This window comes from Passer montanus, unplaced genomic scaffold (genome assembly GCF_014805655.1).
Source record: "Passer montanus isolate IOZ18808 unplaced genomic scaffold, ASM1480565v1 scaffold9, whole genome shotgun sequence".
Classification (NCBI taxonomy): Eukaryota; Metazoa; Chordata; class Aves; order Passeriformes; family Passeridae; genus Passer; species Passer montanus.
Genome location: NW_024374367.1, coordinates 6,322,461 through 6,343,293, shown reverse-complemented (window position 1 = coordinate 6,343,293; position 20,833 = coordinate 6,322,461). Strand labels below are relative to the sequence as shown.

Genomic DNA, 20,833 nt, shown 5'->3' with positions numbered 1-20,833 from the left:
TTTGTCAAATAATTAGTCAAAATGGGACAAAAAAATAAGAAGCCACAGCAATGTAAGTTCATTTGTGGCAGACTTTAGGGGGGGAATCACATAAAAGCATCAAGAAGCAAGAGCAATGAAAATGATGGCAGTAATAAAAAACCCCAAAACTAACAAGTAAAAAAAGATACATATATATTAAGGGGAAAAAAATATTCCTTAACGGTGGCACCACCACTGCGTAGGGCTAGTTTCCACAGCACACACTCCGGCTCCCGGCCGGAGCCCTCCCCAGCCCGGCTCCCCGGCCCCGCAGCCTCCGGCAGCGGCCCCACGGCACCCCCGGGCCGCCTCACCCTGATGCCCTGCAGCACCCGGACTCGCTCCCGCTCGTCCAGCCCGAAGGACACCTTCCTGCCGCCCTGGCTGCTCTCGCTGCCGCCCATGCCGCCCGGGGTTGCCCTATCCTCACCGCGCCCCTCTCCCGCACCGGCTGCCGGCAGCGCCTCTGCCCTGCCAGCGCCTGCCAATATACCCGCTCCCCATTGGCGGCGCCCGCGGGGCGGCCAATAGCGCGGCGCGGTGCTGGCGGCCGGGCGCGGTGCACGCTGGGGGATGTAGTCTGCGCCCGGGCCGGCGCCGGGGCAGCGCAGCGCACCAAGGCGGCCCCGGGTAGCGGAGAGCCCCGCTCCTGTCCCGGTGAGCCCGCCCTCCACACCGCCCTGGCGGCGAACGCGGCAGCAAACCGCCCGTGCAGCTGCCGCTGCTGCACGTCCAAGTCACGGGATTTTGCCAAGCTGACGGAGGAGGACCTCCCGTCAGACACAGCACCTGAGACGGGAGCAGAATTGACCTCCGCTCCTTCCAGCCGGACGGAGCTGTCACCTGCACTGACACACACAGGGGGGTCCTGCACAGGGCTGAGAGAGCCCCCGTTGCCAGGGAGGGTTGATCCAACAGCCTAAACCGAAAGAATGAGATCGTGCAGCACAGGGGCAGCTGAACCAAGAAATAACAGCTTTGGAGAATCTTTTTCGAACAAGCTTTCTGCATTCCCAGAAATACGGGCCAGTTGGTATCAATGGGGTGCTTATCTACTCGGCCCACTGCTGCTCAGTAGTGCATATGGGAGCAGTTTGAACTGTTTAATGCTTGTTCCTCACTGCAGTTAATGTGGCAGCCAGAGCTTTGCCTCAGAGTGGGACTTGGGCCAGCATTAAGGGATTATCTGCACCCACTAACCTCCCCCCAGAATATCCAGGTCTCTTCTAGAGCACACTACTGGAAGCAGGGAATATTTTTGTTAATTGTGCATGCTGGAGTCAGCCCATTGCTTGAGCTCCCAGACAAGGGCACTGCATTGTGCACCATGGGCTGTCTGCACCAGCCAGGCAAGTCAGAGTGCCTGAAGCTCCCCCAGAGCACTCACCTTCCTCCTGCTCATTCTTATCTGCCACCTGCTCACTTCATCTGATGGCACCCAATTTTTGTGCTGGAAGAGCCCATGAACATTTGAATATTCCTCACCCCTTCTGTCCTCTCTAAGGGTTTCACAAGCCTGCACCACTGCTCTTCCACGCTGGAGTTCTCAACCACGTGATTACTCCTCCAAAAGTATTTCCATAACTATTATTCCTGTCATCCTTCCCTAGGCCTTTCCAGGTGTACACTCCCAGCCAGGTGGCAGACAGCACCTGCAGAGATCGAGGAAGGACAGCTGGCAAAGGCAAACTAAACCACATCACACCTGTGCCCATGCCTTCCTGCATTTTTTTTTAATCTTCAAGTTATTTTTCCTCCCCAATATGTCTCATTTGAAAAATAAAGCATGACTATTTATGCCAAACTTAATTTTATTTATTTTACAAACAAAAATATACATTTATTCTATATTTTCTGTTTTTTACCACCCCCACACATAACACACTTTGCTTAAGAACCACTTTAAGATGGCCCAAAGCATTATATATACATAAATACATAACAGGAGGAAGGTCAGTCCATGACCTAGTGCAGAAGCTCCTCAGCAGCAGAACATGGGACATCCCAGAAATACTGGAGTCCTGCCAGCAAAGGACAGGATGGGTGTTGACAACCTGCACAGGTGATCCTTCAGCACTGAATTCAGATGGTAAAAAAGGCAAATTCACATCAGGCTCTTCACATTAGCAAGGAGGGCAGGAAATTCCTTTCACTCAGGGTGTTGAAAGTCAACAAATACTCCTTGGGATGGAAAAGCAGTTGCTCCTTTAGTTCTCAGCTGCTTTGAAATCTTCATCTCTTACTCTGTCCAAGGCCCAGGGAAGCTTTGCAGGCTCCCCCACCTTTCTAACCAAGAGCAGCTCAGGATCAGAGTTGTAAGCAGCACTAGGAGCAGCAGCAGAGCAATTCAGGCAGCACATCATCCATCCCTTTCACAGCAAGCAGTCCAGCGTGGCTCAGGCAGACTGACAGCAGTGACACAGGAGCATGGAACACTTTAACATGACAAGGGCTGCCTTGGCCAGCTCCTCATCCAGCCCCTGCAGTCATTGCATGACATGGAAATGTGACAGCTGTGACCTACAAGAAACTACTCACCTCTAGCACACAGACAGATGGAAGCCTTTTTTCCCCAGAAGTAAATAAAATAAAAATAAAAAAGGGGGGTGAGGGGTTGGGTGGGTTGGGGTATTGTTTGTTTTCAAGGTGCCAGTGCTACTTAGAGGCCTGCAGGGCAAAGTACCCAGGCAGACAGAGAAGCTGCATTGCTCATTAACAAAATAAGGTAAGCAAAGGCCTGCATAGTTTTGGCAACCAATATGAACTTCATGTTCTTACCCACATTTTCTTTCCCTGTGGTGGGAACACCTGGTAGCAAACACCATCTCTACCTGCTAATGATCCAAACCAACACCTCCACACTGCACCTTGCTAACTCTTCCCTCAGGTGTTCTTCAGGAACAGCAGTAAGTTGGGGCAAGAGATTCACACAGTCCCCAAACACTGCAAATTCCCTCTTTCTACCATCCCTAGTGGAAAGCTGCTTACAGCAGATCTCCACCTACCTGGAGAACTCAGGTAGGAAAGCACCCCCAAATCTAGAGGAATACACATCTTCATCCTTGGAAAGTACAGGATATCCCAGAAACCAGACTGATGCAGCCTTTATATGAACAGTCGCTGGATTGGAACACCATGTCTTGAAACTGCATGCCAGACAGCTCAGACAACAGGAGTCCCTCTTCCAGCATGGAAGAGGTTAATAAGAAGTTCCAGGAAGTCTTGAAAAGGACCACTCCCCACATGCACATAAGCATTTTCAACATATTGAGCCATAAAACTTACTCGGACCTGCAGCAGTCTGGGGATCTGAACTGCAGTGTAAGGGAAGGATACTGCCAGAGACACACATCCACCTCCCACTGCAGCAAACCAGCCAGCTTGGTTCTAGCACACCTAAGGGGTTTGAGTTTCCAGTCACTAAATTCTGACAGCTCAGACTCATCATAGGCTTCTGCTCTGCCTCAAGCACCTGAATGTCTCTGGAGCCTTCATCTGCAGAGTCACCTTCCTCCTTCACAGCACTCTCCGAGCCCCTGCCGAAGCCATGAAGCAGGGTGCAGATGGAAAACACACCTACCTCATAGGTTTTACTGTTGAACCTCAACCCTAACTCAGTGCTGTTACTTAGATTTCCTGTGAGCTCAAATGCACAGCACTACAGCCTCCAGAGACTGGTTCACAGCTCCTCCAGCTTGGCTAGACAGCAGCACTGTTTGTCCTTCTGTGTCCCTAATGTTCAGCCACTTCACATCCACACAGTGAGCTACCAGCCTTCCCCAAATGTTCTCTGTGCCCAGAGAACAGTTCATTCCTCCTCATACCTCTTTTCCCCATACACTGAGAACATTCCTTTTAACCACTAGCAACTCCAACTCACAGTTTTGAACAGTGTTAGCTGAAACCAAGGGTGAGCCCCAGTGACCAGCTTCCCTCATCAGACACTGTCACCACCTGTGCTGTGCATTATGGCAAGATGCAGGCAGCCGTGCTGCTTAGCCCAGGAAGATCATCTTTGGTTTCAACCACCAAAATCTTTCTATATATGTACAATACAGCAGTCAAATCAGCACCCTCACCCCTAAACACCATTGCTCTAAGTGAGAAACAAGTGCCTTCAGTCACTGAAAAGGAAGAGGTGGCAGCCAGGGCTATCTTCTGGGTCATATTCACATCTGGAACGTGGAGGATCAGGAAAGTTCAGTGTTTTAAGGTTTATGAACAAAACTGCTCTACATTGTTCTCATGTAGCAACAGAAAGTGTTCTTCCCAAAAGGGTTTGGGCTGCCAACTTAGTTCCACAATAGGCGTTGGGAAATCCTAAGGACAAGAGGAAAGCCATGGCAGGTAACCAAGGACAGATTTCCAGAGGACATCCTAACAGCTGCAGTATCAGAGAGTTTGGAAGGAAAGAAATGAGGCATCATGTGATTCAGGAGGCCTGCCTCAGGCATTGATGGATTTCCAGCGGTCACTGTCTATGCTGTTGATGCTGCCCACGTGGTATGGCATAGAGGCCACGTCGTCCAGGTAGGCTGTGGTGTCAATCTGAGTGCTCGAGTAGAACCCAGAATCCATTCCTTCCTTCTTGGCAACAGCATAAGGGTGGGGTAGGTGCACATCCACATCCTCAGGTTCATCCACCTGACATTTGTAGGAGAAAAGGATCTTCGGTTCAGACCTGGAGCAATGAAAGATTTAAAATGCATGTTTTATCAACGTGGTATTACAGCCACCTATCCTTAACTGAAACTCATCAGCATCAGGAAATTGTGTATTTAGACTTCAAACACTCTTTAAATGAGATTTTGGTCTATAAATTTGTGGCAGAGTAACTGCCATAAAGTAAATGCTAAATTAAGCTTTGGATAAAGTCACTTAAGAGATATACAAAATCCTGTCTCTATATGGGAAAAAAGTTCTCATCTTCAGGAGCTTGAAGTCACTTAAGAGATATAAAAATTCTGACTCTATGTGGGAAAAAAGTTCTCATCTTCAGGAGCTTTGCATTACTGCGGGCAACAGCACCCGAACACTACTGAACTCCACAACATCCTGGCTTACTGACACAAAAATGAGTCAGAACAGGAACACACTTCAAGTTCTACCTGTGCACAATTCCTGAGGGCAACAGCACTGAACTCCACAACATCCCGGCTACTGACACAAAAATGAGTCAGAACAGGAACACACTTCAAGTTCTACCTGTGCACATCTTGAAAACCAAAATACAAACACTTGTAGATCAGCAGTTCTCATCTTTAACTCGAGACAATGCTCCCTTCTAATTTCAAAGGGATACAGAGGTATATTTTTATATTTTAAAAGCATTTTATCTTCTTAGTTATTTTAAAGCCTGCTGTTTCTTGCTAATGACAACAAATACTAAAGCCTACACTAAACCACTCGTTTTCCCACCAAGGTGCATTTCCTGTGAGTGGCCACACGGCGGCGAGCCCGGCCTGAGAATCGCCCTTCCCAGGGCTCCTCACTAGCGACTTCTGGGCCCATGGTGCAATCCTCGGCCCAAGAGCTACTAACTCCCACATCCTTTCTACAAATTTACCCCAAAACCCACCCAGAAGTCCATTTAAGCTCCCAGGACTCAGTTCCTCATTAAGCACTTAGCTGTCAACTTCAGCAGAAAAACTTTGTACTACACACGATGCTGACACTGAGGAAGTGATCCTCAGAAATGTGTGAGGAATCCAGTCCTCAGCTCTGTGTACAAAGGAGCCCAGCACAGAAGTGAGCAGCCCCGGGTCACAGAAATTCTTCAAGGGCAGAAATAGGAATCCAGCCCTCAGCTCTGCAAAGGAGTCCTGCACAGAAGTGAGCAGCCCCGGGTCACAGAAATTCTTCAAGGGCAGAAATTAAGACAGGTTTTCTAACTGGCATTCCAGCTGCAGACTGAGAGAGCCTGAGTGCAAAACACTTAAATGGCAATATATACCCATCTAAACTCCTGTTCCTGGCTACTCACCCAAAGAAACCTTTCAGGAATGCCACATAGATGAGAGGTGCAAAGAAGCTGAAGTAAAGGAACGTGGTAGCATCAACACAGCTGTCAACAGCAAAAGGGAACAAGAAGGGATTACTACTCAAGCACAATAGAGCTGGTAACACCACTCACATCCTCCCAAATTATCCAATTTCCCTCCAAAGTGTCCAGAGATCAAGAAAAATCATGTTAAACAAATTTAAACTGATGCAAAGTCACAGCCATTGTCATCAACATGTGTCACTGCTTCTAGACACTCAGAGGAACCGTGCCAAAACGCAAGGTCTGACCAAGAGCAGAGTCTCAGTACTCCCAATTTTGACTCACAGATGTGACACTGATCCCTGCAGAACAAGAGTCCAGGTATCAGGGTGTCTCCATATTTCTAACAAACAGGCAATTTCCTCTTTTATTACCTACTAATGGCCAGACATCAGTAAATTCACAGTAGTACTCTCACTTCACCACCTCAAGACAACTGCAGCACATGCAGCTCCACCACCTCTCCACTGGGGAGTTTCCTGATTACTTAGAGGTCTTTTGGCACAAACCAGAACCAACAGTTTTATTCCTTCTTAGGAACACAGCATAGGTTTGTTTTCTTGGGAGAGGCAGTGTTAAAGGACACAGTGTTAAACACAACACAAGACCCAGGGCTGCAGACCTCCTCCCCCAGTGTACCTACCACAGTCCTTCTATGATATCCACACAGAGGAGGGCACTGCCCAGGCCCTGCACCAGGTTCAGCAGTGCCAGAATGCCAGCATAAATATAAAAACTCTTCCTGGCTGTGGGAAAGACATGGACACACATGAAGCTCAACCTCAAACACCAGATCCATGGAAATCTGTTTGATGGAAATGCCAAATCCAACACAAACTTCTCACCACCTTGTCTCTAAGAACTGCTGAAGAATTAAGACTGCATTGTCCTGTCCCTTGCTGGCAGAAGTGATGGTGGTAAAATGGACTAAACCATACCCTCCTGCATGTGTGTATGCACACATAAGATGGGTTTTGAAAGCAAGGTTATGGCAACACATGCAAAGATTTAATTTGCATGCATCTGGAACCAGTGTCAGTCACATAACTGACTGCAAGAAAAACTAAACAAAAACAACCCAGCTGAACCAGAAGCTGTGCCCTTCCCAATGTACAGCACTACTAAAACTGCTCAGGAGACCCTGACAAGAGGAGCAGGGTATGCTGGACACCAGGCAGATCAGGCCCTGGACCTGTGCCATGCATATCCCCTCCCTCAGGATACCCACACAGGGATGTCAACACCAGTTAGAGAGAGAATAGCACTAATAAAACTGCTCAGGAGACCCTGACAGGAGCAGCAGGTATGCTGGACACCAGGCAGATCAGGACCTGTGCCTGTGCCATGCATATTCCCTCCCTCAGGATACCCACACAGGGATGTCAACACCAGTTAGAGAGAGAAGAGCTCAGTACAAACACCTTAATAACAGCTTCTCTGTATTCAAGAGCTGCAGACATTCTGCAACAACAGCAAAACCCAAACAACCAGAAGTATTTACTTACAAAAGCAAAAGCCCAGATAAAATTGTTGAGCAGCTCCCACTTAAGCTTCCCTTCCCAGGGGATGACTAGCACACACACTTTAACATCATGTGTGCATTTCAAAGGAAGCTGTTATTAAGAAGCCATTTCTTAGGGCTCTCAGATTATACATTTACATTATATCTATATCATTAACTGAGCAGTAGGTCTTGTTTTCTTAATGTAATTATTTAGCTACTAAAGTAGCAGTATAACTGCTCTTACTCTGCTCTCCAAAAGACACAACATATTAATTTTTCCAGGGATAAGTTATCAGTCCTTTGCCATGGTATCTAAGCTCTGAGACATGGAATGCATCTGCAGCACAAACACCTACAGGAACCTTTTACTCCAATCTATGCTTTATCCTCATGCTGTGTCCATCTATAATATGGAAAACACTACAGTTACCTACAGGGCAAAGAAATCCGGTCTTTCAGAGGAGTTTTTGGAAGAATCACCACCAAGGAATAGACCTGTTGAGACAAAGAACTAACAGTTCCATGGCTGCTTGGCAACTCAAAAATCTTTGCAGGGATGGTGTGTGGTATTATGCACTCCCTACATGTCTTGGGGCAGAGGCACAAACCCTTAACAATAAACACAGTACAGATGTGAAGGCCCCACAGCTCCCCCCATCAGCATAAAACAGCTGAGAAACACAGGAAGGAAGAACATCTGAGCCCAGCTGGAATACAGCTGGCCCAGCTCACACCACTCCCACTGCACCTTTATTGCTTCAGCTTCCCCACCACATGAGAAGCATCAGTGTTGTGCTGCAGGAGGGGGATTAGGGCATTATTGTACTCAGATCATCCTCTGTGCTCCATTTAGAAAATACAAAGAAGCTATCAGAGTGCATAACACATTCCCAGTACTTACCAGGAAGAAAAAGCAGGAGCTGGCAAGCCAAAAGTGTCTCCCACCATGGCCATAGATATTGAAGTCTTCTGCTGAGAGGTGGGCATCAGGGTATAGGATTTCCAGGGTGCCCTAGGAGAGAAGTGGCACCAACACGATTCTGTTACAAGCAGTATCCTCATTTAAATGCATATTTGGATAAGGGACACTATTAAAGAAGTCCAGAAAGCAGCTGGCCTGGCCCCCACCCTCAACTCAACCAAGCCCTGCCCTGTGTAACCAAGTTACATTCACAGAGAAGAGGAAGAAACTGAAGACAAGAAGTGAGGAGAGAAAAGTGGCAGGAATCTGCATCTGAAGGAAACTGGCACCAGTGACATTACAGAAGAGACATTGAGGTAGACAGGGGATGCAAGCACCTATCTGTCTAAAACAGACCAGGAGCTCCACTTCCATCTTTAAAGTAGACCTTTCTGCTGAAACATCCAGAATATAGTCACTTTGGGAAAGGACACTGTCTTGTTTAGGAGCTACCCTTACAGACAGTGCAGAGCAAACTGCTTGTAAGCACTACTGAACCCAGATACAGCTCCAACACTTGATATTTTATGAGGCTCCTCCAGCTTTATCATGTGGTAATGATCAGCTCACTGCCTCTGCAGCCAAGAGCCTGGTCCCAGAACAAAGCTCTGTGTGTTATTCTGGCACTGCCCTGAGTACAGAGACATGGGCTGACCACTGACAGGCCGAGGAGGAGAATAAACCCAGACACAGATTGCATTGTTCAGGGACATGAAGACATGCCTAATAAACTGAGCCAGCAAGCCAGCTGCTAATCTGAAGAGAAGCAAGAGCTCTCAGCTCTCAAAGAGTCAGCAGACTGCACTACTTTTACTTGGCAAGCACATGGTTTTCATGGCCCTTGAGGCCAGATCCAGAACTTGTGACTCAGGTGTGGAAAACCTCACTCTTGTTCCCAGATGCACTAAACAATGCAATCCATCCAAACCTCATTTCTTCATCTTACCTGAGCTATTTATGCAGTAAAGAAGACAAGCAGATACTATCTGCTTATACACTGCCACAAGCATTCAGTCTTCCTCCAAAACCTCATCTAAAGAGCAAAGCTGCCACTTTCAGATAGGAGTCACACACTTAACTGCTTAACTTCAAGCAAAGTTCCTTCTTCTGCAAATTCTTCTGCTTCAGTGTACTCACCTGGGTGACAGAATAAGCCAGAGACAGCACAGTGGTGATTGCCAGCACACGTTTCACGCTGGACTTGCTCTCCAGGTGACCTGTAATTACGGGGCAGGGAAGTGACTCAGGATGTAATCCCAGCACTGGTTAAAAACAGTTCCTTTCAGAACCAATAAAGGAAAACACTTTTATTTCCAGAGGCCTTAAAGGGAAGGTTAAAGCTCACTAAACCCTGTTTGGAGAGTTGAGCTTTTCACAGGCAAAAATCCTATTTACAAACTGACAGATTTTAACTTGCTTTCCTCCTGTCTACACTAAGAGAAAACAACTAAGTCCTTCTGCTGGGGTTACAGGAAAGAAAAGTAATTACTCCAGCATCAAGTACACTGAGACGTTATAAAGCTGCTTCTCAGGGAGAAGAGTTGATGGGAGGCTGGGGTAGAGAAATCTGGACTGCAATATAATGAAGTAGGCAATTTCCAGAAGCTCCTTCCAATCTAAATTATTCTATGAGCCTTCAGAAGATAAAAAATACACTGCTCACGTGTCCCATTGACATGTGCAACAGTAACACCCACCCTCTCCTCTACCTCTGACCCACAGGGAGAGGCATTTTCACTTGCATAACTGAAAAACTGAAGATAAAGCATTTCAATGCAACCAGGATGGATCAAACCAATTAAGGATGGGATGAAGGGGATAGAAGGGCCCCCAATGAGATCATCTTAAACAAAATGGGCTTGAAGCAAAGATCAGACTGTTGATCTTGGCATAAAAATCTTACCTAAGCTGTACACCCCATCATATGGGTGCAGGACAAACCAAGCACATATAAACCCTTAAATCACACAAACCATAGATTTCTAAGTACAATGAGGCCTTCAGCCACTTCTAACTAAATCTTCACAATTTGCCCTTTGTATTTATTCTATAGCCTCTTCACTTTATAGAATCAACATCACCATAAACTCTGTGGAAGGAAAGGCAACAGGAAACATTCAAAGCACTCCTGACACATACCAAAGGCAAGGCCTAGAATCACCACACTCAGTTCAATCGCCAGAAGGAAGAACCTTGTGATCTCCCACAGGATCTGAGGGATAACAGAGACCAGACAAACATGATTAGATGGAGCCAGGAACCAGTTTGAAGTTAATAAAGCAAAACTCCAGGGGATGGCTGGTCATTTCCACAAACCCTTCTCACGCTTTGTAGGGAAACTGATCACATGCTTGTTCCAAGCCTGTTTGTGCCTGTGGAACAGAACAGTTGGGTGGGAATGAGCAAATAACAGCTCTACAGAGAGGAAGTGGCCATGGTTTGCCTCAGTTGATGATCTGCCACTTGTTTCAGATGTGTTCTTGCTGCTGCACTCCCAAAAAGCATAAGCCCATGGTGACCTCAAAAGTGAAATATTAAACAAGGCCAGTTCTTAAAGCAGTAGATGTGCCTGAACAAACTCTGCATTCTGCCCTCTTCCAAAGGCACTGGTCCTTAAATCTAAAGCATATTCAAGGAAAAAGCACATCCCGTTCCAGCCTGTCATTTGCAATCTTATGTTTTATTTGGTGAAACAAGACCAAAAAAAGCAGGTGAGGCAATTTTTCAGGGAGTCATGCAATAAATCAGTGCCAAACCTAGAACATGAACCCAGATTCTGGCTTATTAACCCTTTACCTCTGAACACTGAATGGTATTCTCTTGAAGATATGTAATATTTTAAGAAACATTGCATAAAACACCTTTAATCCCAGGAAAGAGAGTGTGTTTGTGTCTATATACATAAGAGAATATAAAAGAAACATAATAGACAGAATAGGACATGTTTACAGAAAAAATTGTCAGGGTATCTGTCTTGCTACATCATTTCCCAGTTGCTGCACTTAGCAGCAACACCACAGCTGAAGAAAAACACCTTTCCACCTCTTCTTCATTATTCAAGTCCTGGACCTACATCTGCTGGACAGAGGTGAATGAAAAATGCTACAAGCATCCAGCCACTTGCAGCAGCAGCTCAGCACAATGCTCTGACAGTAACATTAAAGGGAAAAGCAAGGAAACCACAGTGACCCCAGAGAATAAAGCCCAAAGACCTGTAGTCTGTAGGTGACTCCTCTTTCTCTAACAGCTCAAGAACTGCACAAGCTTTTGTCTTAAGCAATACTTTGCTACAAGTCAAATTACTACACAGGAACAGCACATACAAAGATATTTCCTGTTTGATAAAGGTTCACCCTGTGCTCAGAGTGGTCGCAAGGACGTTCAGGTGTCAGTCTCAAAAGGGAAGTTGGTTTTATTTGCATTCAATACAAAAACTGCAACATTTTCAAAGAGCCACTCGAATACTGCAAGAGTAACAAAGGCCAGGTCTTGCCTATCCATTAAAGGCATCTCAATGTTTACCTCTTGCAAAAGAGACTCATTTAATCCCTGAAACAGGAAACTTTTGCTGCCACTATTTGTGAGTATTTTAGGAAATCCATTGTTTTACCATCCTGGATGTTGTGATGATTTAGATCCAGCTATCAAAACAGGATTCCATAGTACACATAGCTAAGAGTACTGCAAAAAAAGCACATTCTTCTTGTACACATGTAAGAGGGAAGCCAGAGCAGACTGCTGTGATCAGAAGTACACAGAGCACAGCCTCTAATGTCAGTGTTGCACCTACCTTGTCAGCAACCATGGCAGCATCAGAGGCACTCACAGTCATGGAGACAACAGCTCGGGCAATGCCAACTAAAGCCACCACAAATACCTGCAAAAAAAGAGCAAAAGTGAGCTCATGTCAAAAGGCACATGTGCAGTAGTGATCAGAAACCCTTCTGGAATACCATTTTCAGGTCAGCTTTCCAGGCTGATCATGTGTACTAAGAATTTCCTGCAGCAGACTAGAGTTAATTTCCTGAAAAAGATTCCTAAGACCCATTAGATAGGAGCAGTGCTTGGAATTTAGGAAGGAACAATTGTTTCAGCTGTCAAATTAAGCTCTGAAGAGTTCTTAATCCAATTTTTACAACAGTATCTTTAGTCTTCCCTTCATTCCACTGGGGCAGGGGAGGAGAAAAAGAAACAGACAGAAAAAAACATTACAAAACCTCTGAATTACAAAACCAAATGGTTGGTATGTCTGACTAAACCAATCACATCAGATAACAGAAACCACTCAATACCAACTACCACACTACACAACTGGGACAAAACTAAACCTGCAGCTCTCTCACTCCATACTGACAATGCTCAGGAATGCAGAGGAAAAGTCATCTGCAGCCACCAGCTTTAAAACATCTTACCCTGCTGCACAGTGCAACACAGAGATCCCCAACTCACTTCATGTACCATCAAAGCATGACAGCTCAGTGAGGCTCAGTCACCCTGTGCTGTCACAGCCATACTGTGCAATTAAGAGCCCACTGGATGTATCTACACTCCATTGTGCAGACTTACACTCTAAGAAAGTGAATTTTTCCAGATAAAATTCTCTAAATGTCACTCTGATCCTAATGGTGAAGGCAGGAGACAGCTAAACCTATCAGAGAACCAAGAGTCCAAGCTGATTCTAAGGTGGTTGCAGAATGGAAACAACCAATAAGTGACCCACAGGTGAGTTTCTCTTTTTTAGAGGAAGAAGGGACAGCAATGGCAAGAGAGAATACAACAATCCCTCCTGGGGTGGAAACCTGCCATGACAAAGCACTGACAGAAAAGATGGGTCCCTGCATATAATGGTGTTCTAGATGAATTTCTCTTTCTTAGAGGAAGAAGGGACAGCAATGGAAAGAGAGAACAACAATGCCTCCTGGGGTGGAAAAACTCCATGACAAAGCACTGACAGAAAAGATGGGTCCCTGCATATAATGGTGTTCTAGAGCTGCAACAGCTCACTGGAGAGGAACACACATCTTTTTGTTTGCTCTCTAAGCAGGTAGAGACTGTTCCCAATTCATTAACTCCACACTAATCACCAACTTCACAGAAAGCATTCCTCTAGGACACAACAAACAGCCAACCTGAAGGAAAACTTTACAGAACACACACTTCCATCCTCATTTCCCAATAACATACTCAAGAAATGAGTATGAAATGGAGTTAAAGCATTTTCCTCTAAGACTGTGTGCTGGATTTGGCTGGGATAGAGGAAATTTCCTTCATGTAGCTGGTATGGGACTGTGTTTAGGATTTTTGTGCTGAAAACTGTGTTGATAACACAAATGTTTTCATTACTGCTGCACTGCACTCACACAGAATGTAAGACATTTTTTTGCCTCTCATTCCACTCCAGCAATGAGTTGGCTGGAGGTGCACAAGTTAGGAGGGGACAGCTGGGACAGCTGACCCCAGCTGGCCCAAGGAATATCCCATATGGCATCATGCTCAGCACAAAGACAGGAAGAAGGAAGGAAAATACTTTCAGAGTAATGGTGTTTGTTTTCCCCAGTAACCATTACATGTGATGGAGCCCTGCTTTCCTGGAAACAGCTGAATCCCTGCCTGCCCATGGTAAGTGGTAAGTGAAAGCCTTGCTTTGCTTTCTCTGTGTGCACAGCTTTTGTTGTGGCTTTAACTGTCTTTATCTCAACCCACAAGTTCTTGCTTTTATTCTTCTGATTCTCTTCCCTGTTTCAGTGAGGGGGAGTGAGAGAGCAGCTGTGTGGGGCTGAGCTGCCATCCAGAACATCAAGTCACTTTCCTCCTTTTGGTTTATCAAGAGTTTTGTTTTCCAAAGCCTTTGGCACAAGCCTCTACTGACCATGTGCATTCCTGGAAACATGTAGAAAGGTTTAAATCCAGACTGGAAAGGGACAGTAATATTTTTAAAAGGCTGAAACATTTGTGTGTATACCTGGTTATCCAAAACTGTGCAGAAGCCCAGAACCCCAACCCATGACCTGAAAAAGCTAACAAAACCTCCCAAGAAAGATTCAGGTGAGGCTACTAGGTCAGATTTGGTTTTGAGCTCCTTTGGTTTTGCCATGCCAGTACCTGTACACAGAGCAGGGAAAGAGGTGTCCATCTAACCCAATTCAAACTCACATTCACTTCCACAACCTGTACTAATCTCACTGAGGAACAGCAATCATATTATGCTACATACTGAGGCAAGCCAGGATATGAAAAAGCTTCTGAATGGTATTTTTAAATAAATTCAGGTAGGTTCTTAGCTGCATTTATAATGTCCTGTAAGCAGTATCACAGGACTGGTGAGAGAAGAACAAGATCTTTTATGTTTGTGAACTGTAACTGCACTGAATATACTGTTTCCACCTTAAGAACAATAAAGAACATCAAGTCAGGGCCACTTTGACATGGTGTGAAGGAAACTAACAGGGTTGGGTTTCTACATTCCCAGACTAACCAGAACTCTGTCACATAACCATTTCTCCAGCAGATGACCAAGCTTTTCAACAATTTGACACAAATTATTCTCCTTTCACTACCTCAATGGAAAGCTGGGTTTGTGTCCCATGCTACTTACTGCAAGGAGCAAAGAAAGCATAAGATACTACATTCCAAGACACCAATGCAAGGAAAGAAGAAAAAAAGAAAAGGAAAAAGTGAAATCACCACAGGAGAACAAAATCCAGCAGATCTGGGCCCAGAACCTATTAAAAGCTGAATTCAAGCACTGAAAAAAATGCTTAGTTCTTGCTATACACCTTCAACAGAAAGCAGATTTTATCCCTGCTGGAGGAGCTGGTCTAGGCTCCCTCCACTAGTTTAGTGATATTGTTCATGAGTAATAATAAAAATAACACTCATCAGTCCAAAGGCACAGAGTGGTACTCACTAGTATGTAGAATGTAGTGAAGATCGGGCTGGAAGTGACCCGGATTTTGGCCCTGGCAGAGGGCAGCTTCCAGAGAAGAAACATGAAGAAAAGCACATTGGGAACCAGGAGCAGAAGATCCCAGTAGCGGACTCTGCAAAAAGTAAATAAAACAGGTTTTATCCCTGCATCTTCAGCCTCTAGAAAGGAAGGCACCATCCCCAGTCCCTTCTCAACCAAACTGAGAAACAGAGCAAGCTCTTTCCCTTGGTCCAGGGTCAGACTGTGGTCCCATTTCCTCCAACTCACCTGGATTTCCCAATGTCTTCATAGAGCAGCAGCAGGCACTTGTGTGGCACCGTGATGTTGGTGTCGTTGATCACACGCGTTGTCACTGGGGAGAGAGTTGTCACATTGTCCAGCGCTGTCACCAGGGCAGTCGAATGGGTGATGTTGTCAGACACTGAGAATGTCATCACAGACATCATGGACTGGAACATCCTGTCCTCCTTCTGGTCCAGATCAAACAGAGCAAGACAACCACAGCAGAGAAAAAAGCAGTATTAAATCAGTTGTGAGTCACAGCTAAAAAAACACATCCTTGACATTAAGCCCCTGCACAACTGCTTCCTGCTTGGTACAGCCAATTATCAACATGTCAAAGACTGTATTGCACAAGGAAATGCCACCTGCCCTAAGTCTGCACACAGCCATTAGGATGGTCAGTACAAAACCACACTTTGATATCAGAGTAACAAGCACCTTCAAAGGGTGCTATGTAGGATTAAATTTTGTCACTTTGACAGATTCCTGGAAGAAATCAAGACTCAACAGCAATATATGGCACCATCAGATAGAGACAAAACCCCTACTTTACCAGGACATTTCTTCTTGCCCCAAGATCAGGAAGTGACAGTCAATAATTTGATTGCATACTGCAAAGAGAGATGAAGGTCCCTCCCAAAACCCCACTGCTGTTACCAACTCTGATGTCTGAGAGCAGGGAGAGCCTCACATACAACCACCTAAAGGAACTGTACAGTCTTTACCTTTCAAACCCAGCTCTGGCAAAAACCAACATGCAGCATTCTTTTTCTAACCCTCTGCAAGACACCAGAATGATTCTATTTTTGAGCAAGTCTCTTCTCACCCTAAAGCAGAACCCTGACTGTTAAGGTACTTCAGTAGCTACAAGCTAAATGCAGACACAGGGTCCAATCACCCCTCCTGACAATCCCCAAAAGAGAGATCACAGACAACCCACAGATGCAGAAATGATAAATCTCTGACAGCCAACATCTTAAAGATGCACATTACCAAGGACAGCACTCCAGCAGTCTGTGTGTTACAGCTAATCCAGGATTTATTTTTAAAAAAATCTCCCTGTTTGACTCCAGGCCTGACTTGCGTGGTGAAAACTGACAGCCCCCATGACAGGGCTCAGAAGGTATTTTCCCTCAGAGGTTCTGAGTGAGTCACAAGCTGGAAAGCAGCAGCACAGCCCTGTGTCATCTGCTGAGCTTTTAGAGATCAGTAGCACCTTCTTCAGAGACTTGCCTGAGACTGTCAGTCATAGGCTCTTCTTTCTCTTCAGAGGCTGACACTCTTCCCAGGTTCTCTAAGGGGCAAGGGAATCATCCCATCCTCAGCCAACAAACCTTGCCTTTGATTCACCCCTGCAGACAGATCCTCCCTGGGCTGGGATTTTCTTTAGTGACTGTCCTACACTGTGCTACACAAGAGGCATCACAGTAAATAAACACACAGCTCTGGAAGGAGCAGCTTTGTGCCAAGATGGCAAAGCCTGGGCCAAAAAATTCAACTTCTAAGTAGAGGTTCCAGCAAATAACTTTCACATTCCAAACTTCTCTCTGGAAGTGTCCTCTCTTCCCTCCAGCTACTCACTTCTCTGAACTGTTAAGAGAAGAAATTTCTCATAACAATTTTGCTCTGTTCTCTTTCTCTGTAAAGGAGGACTACAAGTCAGCAGAGGTGAGGTCAAGAACGGTCATATTTGCCAACACAGAAAAATTGCTGCATGATTTTTTTAAAAAGCTGGGGAAAAGTAAAGAAGAACCTCACAGACCACGGGCAGAATAACATTATCAACTGAGAACCATCACAACCTCCTAGCAGCTCTTCTGGGACAAAGAATTCCATCTGCCTGTCACACTGAAAAAAGCTCAAGTCTAAAGCTGTGAGAGATTTACATTAGCAAAACAACTTCTTATGAAAAGAGCAGACAGGCTCCATTATTTTTCTCCAGAAGCCACCACTATCAGCAACAGCAGCTGCTGATAAGGAGAGGAGTTGGCCACATGTAACACAAGTCCAGTCACGAGGTTTCAAAGGGCAAAGCAGAATCAAGCTCACCTCTCAGCCAGGCTGCTCTCTACAGCCTGGTACTTGCATTCTTCCTCCCCACATAAAGTGTACACAAAGCAGAGCAACAGAACAGCCAACGTGATAAGAGAGGGCAGCCAAGGCCACCAGACAGACAGCACTGTGGTCATGTTTTTCTAATAGCTAAGGTCTACAGCAAGGATGTGGAGAACTGGCCCACTCCTGTCCAAATCAACAGCAAAAATCCCACAGCAACAGCAGCAGGAACTGATGGAAAGGATCCAAGTAGGGGCTGTCATCGCCAGCAACACTGCTCCTTTCAGCACACTGTCTTTGCCCTGTCTAGTCCTAAATAAGTCCAGTCAGCTGAGCACATCCAAGAGTTCCTGCTTCCACACCCTGCTTCCATGGGACTGCCTGCTTCAGCCAGCCCAGCCCAAGGGGGGTAAGATCACCCCAGAGCTGTGTGGAAAGGAAGCAGTGCTGCTGTCGTGGTCTCCTCTTTTCACCCAGCAGGCAGCTCTGCACACCAGAACACAAAATAACATGTTTTTCTACACTCCAGATGAAGTCAGGCTGACTTGGTCAAGGCCAGTTCCTCAGTCCAGGCCCTGGACAAGCTGCATTCAGACTCAGAACACGGGCATGATTCCTGGGCTGCAGTGCCAGAGCACTGGGAAGGGCTCTGCTGCACCTTCAGGGAAATGTTATCTCACCAAGGCATACTGGTCCTTGAATCATGGCACTGCAACAATATCAGGGCTCAATAAAATTCAGTGCTCACATCACTGGGAACTGTCTGTTCCTTCAAAGTCCACCTACAGAAAGATGAAATACAAACCGCACAAGTTGCACCGCACAAGTTGCAGCTGTAATAAAAAAATCAAAACTTTTCTGTCTTTCTGCAAGCAGCATCAGAAATTCTCTTAAGTACAGACAGTGACAGGATTAAGACTGCTTCTTATGATACTGTATTTGTGCAATAAAAACTGCACTGACCAGATCCCTGCTTAAATAATGTAACTGTTACTTCAGTAACTTAAATGCTTAAAGATACCCCAGAATACTACAAGTTTAAAAAAAAACCAAAAAACAAAATCCAAAAATCCAAAAAAAAAAAAAAACCAACTCCACCACACCACCAACGAAAAATAAAAGAAAAGAAGTGGCTTAAAGATACCCCAGAATACTACAAGTTTAAAAAAAAACCAAAAAACAAAATCCAAAAATCCAAAAAAAAAACAAAACCAACTCCACCACACTACCAACGAAAAATAAAAGAAAAGAAGTGGTTTTTTGGTTTTTTTTTTTTTTGGTTCTTTCTTCCTTTTCAAGAAATCACTTCAACCCTCTCTTTTGGTCACAACAGTTGCATTTTTCACTTCTCTCTCAGAATTTAAGACAGGGATTTTCCCCTCAGTAATTGAGGCGCTGCCTTCCAGTTTCTCACACCTCGTTCTGAGCTAAGCTTAAAAATAAAGGAACTGCAACGAGGAGGAAAAAAAATTACCGAAAGCAGAAGTATAAACAAAAGCCCAAACCCTCAGACAACTACGGCCCAGAGGCGGATTACAGAAATGCATCTCCCGGGGTTTTTTCTGTTTTGGTTTTGATTCCTGCGGAAGGCGGGCGCACAACACGCCAGGAAAGCGGCACAGCGCGGTCACTCGGCTCCAGGCTGCCCAGGGCGCTCCGCCCGCCTCAGGCACCGCTGGAGACCCGCTGCAGTTCCACCCTCAGCCGGCCACAGGTGCCCCGGCCGCTCCGGCCGCGGGGCTCCCGGGCAGCACCGGGCGGTCCCCGAGGCCCGCGGCCCCGCGCAGCACGGCCCCGCTGGGGCGCCGCACTGTCGCTCCCTCCCTCCGTCCCTCCGCACTACCCGCTCCCGCGGCCCCGCTCCGCTCGTACCCGCCGGGCCCCGTTCGCGGCCAGCCCCGCTCCGCTGCCGTCGCTCAGTGCCGGGGTCCCGGCCCCGCCATCCCGGCCCCGGCCCTGCCGCTCCCCTCAGCCGGGGAGCGTCGCTGAAGAGAGGCCGGAGCGCCGCGCCGCGCAGCCAAGCGGAGACGCGGCCGCCACAGCCGGGGCTTGTCGGCCGATCCCAGGGGCGCTATTGAGAGACGGTCCCTGAGAGGTCCGCGGCTGGGCCAATCAGAGAGCGGATCCTGTCAAAGAAGTGCGGAGCGAGCCAATAGAAAGGGCCGGGAGGCGGGACTAAGGGGGCGGGTTCGCTGCGCTTTAAAGGCGCCTCGTCCCCCACACGCCTGTGGGTCGCCAGCCCGGCGGGCAGCGGTGGCGGCGGGCAGGGAGGTGACCCCGGACCGGGCAGGCTCTGTCCTCTCCAGCCCCATATCCCCACGCCTGTGGGTCGCTAGCCCGGCGGGCAGCGGTGGCGGCGGTGGCGGCGGGCAGGGAGGTGACCCCGGGCTGGGCAGGCTCTGTCCTCTCCAGCCCCATATCCCACCCAAGAACGAGCGCTCTGCCGTACTGCACCCACCGTCACGCTCCGCGGGAGCTCCGTGCGGCCTCTGGGTGCGAGGCGGGGCCGTTAATAATTGAGGGAGATCGGCAATGAATTCCTACAATGATTAACAATGATTAACAACCTGCGAGTCTGGCTTCTGAGGAGAGTTCAAAGCCGACTGAAGAAACGCGGCGTAGCTTGGACAGCAGCTGCTGAAGGGAAATGTGATCGATAATTAGCAGGATTTCGGGGTGCGAACCGCTCAGTATCGTAAACAGGGAAGTTACTGTGACAAATGAGCCAAGATTTATTTAGGAAGTTAAAGGAAATGACCAGCTAAGCACCAGCACGTTATTCTCGGCAGCAAGAGCTGGCTGCCAGGGAAGTTCAAGGAGAGTGTTTCAATGCCCGGCAGACGCTCAGTATCGTAAACAGGGAAGTAACTGTGACAAATGAGCCAAGATTTTTTTAGGAAGTTAAAGGAAATGACCAGCTAAGCACCAGCACGTTATTCTCGGCAGCAAGAGCTGGCTGCCAGGGAAGTTCCAAGGAGAGTGTTTGTTATCCCAGTCACTGCAAGGACTGCAGGATATATTCTGGCACGGGCTTCCACC

General features: G+C 46.8%; 2 protein-coding genes across 4 annotated transcripts in view; both read right to left on the bottom strand.

Annotated features, from left to right (window-relative positions):
- The window catches only part of CHCHD6 (coiled-coil-helix-coiled-coil-helix domain containing 6), a 108,151-nt gene extending 107,644 nt beyond the window's left edge, over positions 1 to 507 (bottom strand). Inside the window, exon 1 of one of the 2 annotated variants that reach the window (XM_039695554.1) lies at positions 336 to 507. In XM_039695554.1, coding sequence (XP_039551488.1) covers positions 336 to 425 — 90 coding nt within the window. In that variant the 5' untranslated portion in view covers positions 426 to 507. The remainder of the gene's footprint in view (positions 1 to 335) is intronic. The other variant, XM_039695555.1, reaches the window with a different exon arrangement.
- A 1,307-nt stretch (positions 508 to 1,814) lies between these two features.
- Positions 1,815 to 20,412, bottom strand: TPRA1 (transmembrane protein adipocyte associated 1). 2 transcript variants are annotated; one of them, XM_039734167.1, is made up of 11 exons: positions 20,253 to 20,412; positions 15,725 to 15,927; positions 15,437 to 15,569; positions 12,320 to 12,406; positions 10,669 to 10,741; positions 9,667 to 9,746; positions 8,470 to 8,580; positions 8,003 to 8,063; positions 6,708 to 6,810; positions 6,005 to 6,085; positions 1,815 to 4,702 (listed from the first exon to the last, which is right to left on the bottom strand). In XM_039734167.1, exons 2-11 carry the CDS (start codon positions 15,913 to 15,915, stop codon positions 4,468 to 4,470), a joined length of 1,155 nt encoding a protein of 384 aa, XP_039590101.1. In that variant the 5' UTR covers positions 15,916 to 15,927; positions 20,253 to 20,412; the 3' UTR covers positions 1,815 to 4,467. The 2 variants fall into 2 exon arrangements, with proteins under 2 accessions (XP_039590101.1, XP_039590100.1); XM_039734166.1 differs by lacking the exon at positions 20,253 to 20,412 and adding an exon at positions 19,667 to 19,875.
- Between the last annotated feature and the right edge of the window lie 421 nt (positions 20,413 to 20,833).

Excerpts from the sequence above, each read along its gene's own strand:
- TPRA1 (XM_039734167.1), bottom strand. The coding sequence starts at position 15,915 with ATGTTCCAGTCCATGATGTCTGTGATGACATTCTCAGTGTCTGACAAC. Across the intron at positions 8,064-8,469 it reads GCTCCTGCTTTTTCTTCCTG|GTCTATTCCTTGGTGGTGAT; the intron begins GTAAGTACTGGG and ends TTGTCTCAACAG. Across the intron at positions 6,811-8,002 it reads AGACCGGATTTCTTTGCCCT|CCAGGAAGAGTTTTTATATT; the intron begins GTAGGTAACTGT and ends TCTTTCCCACAG.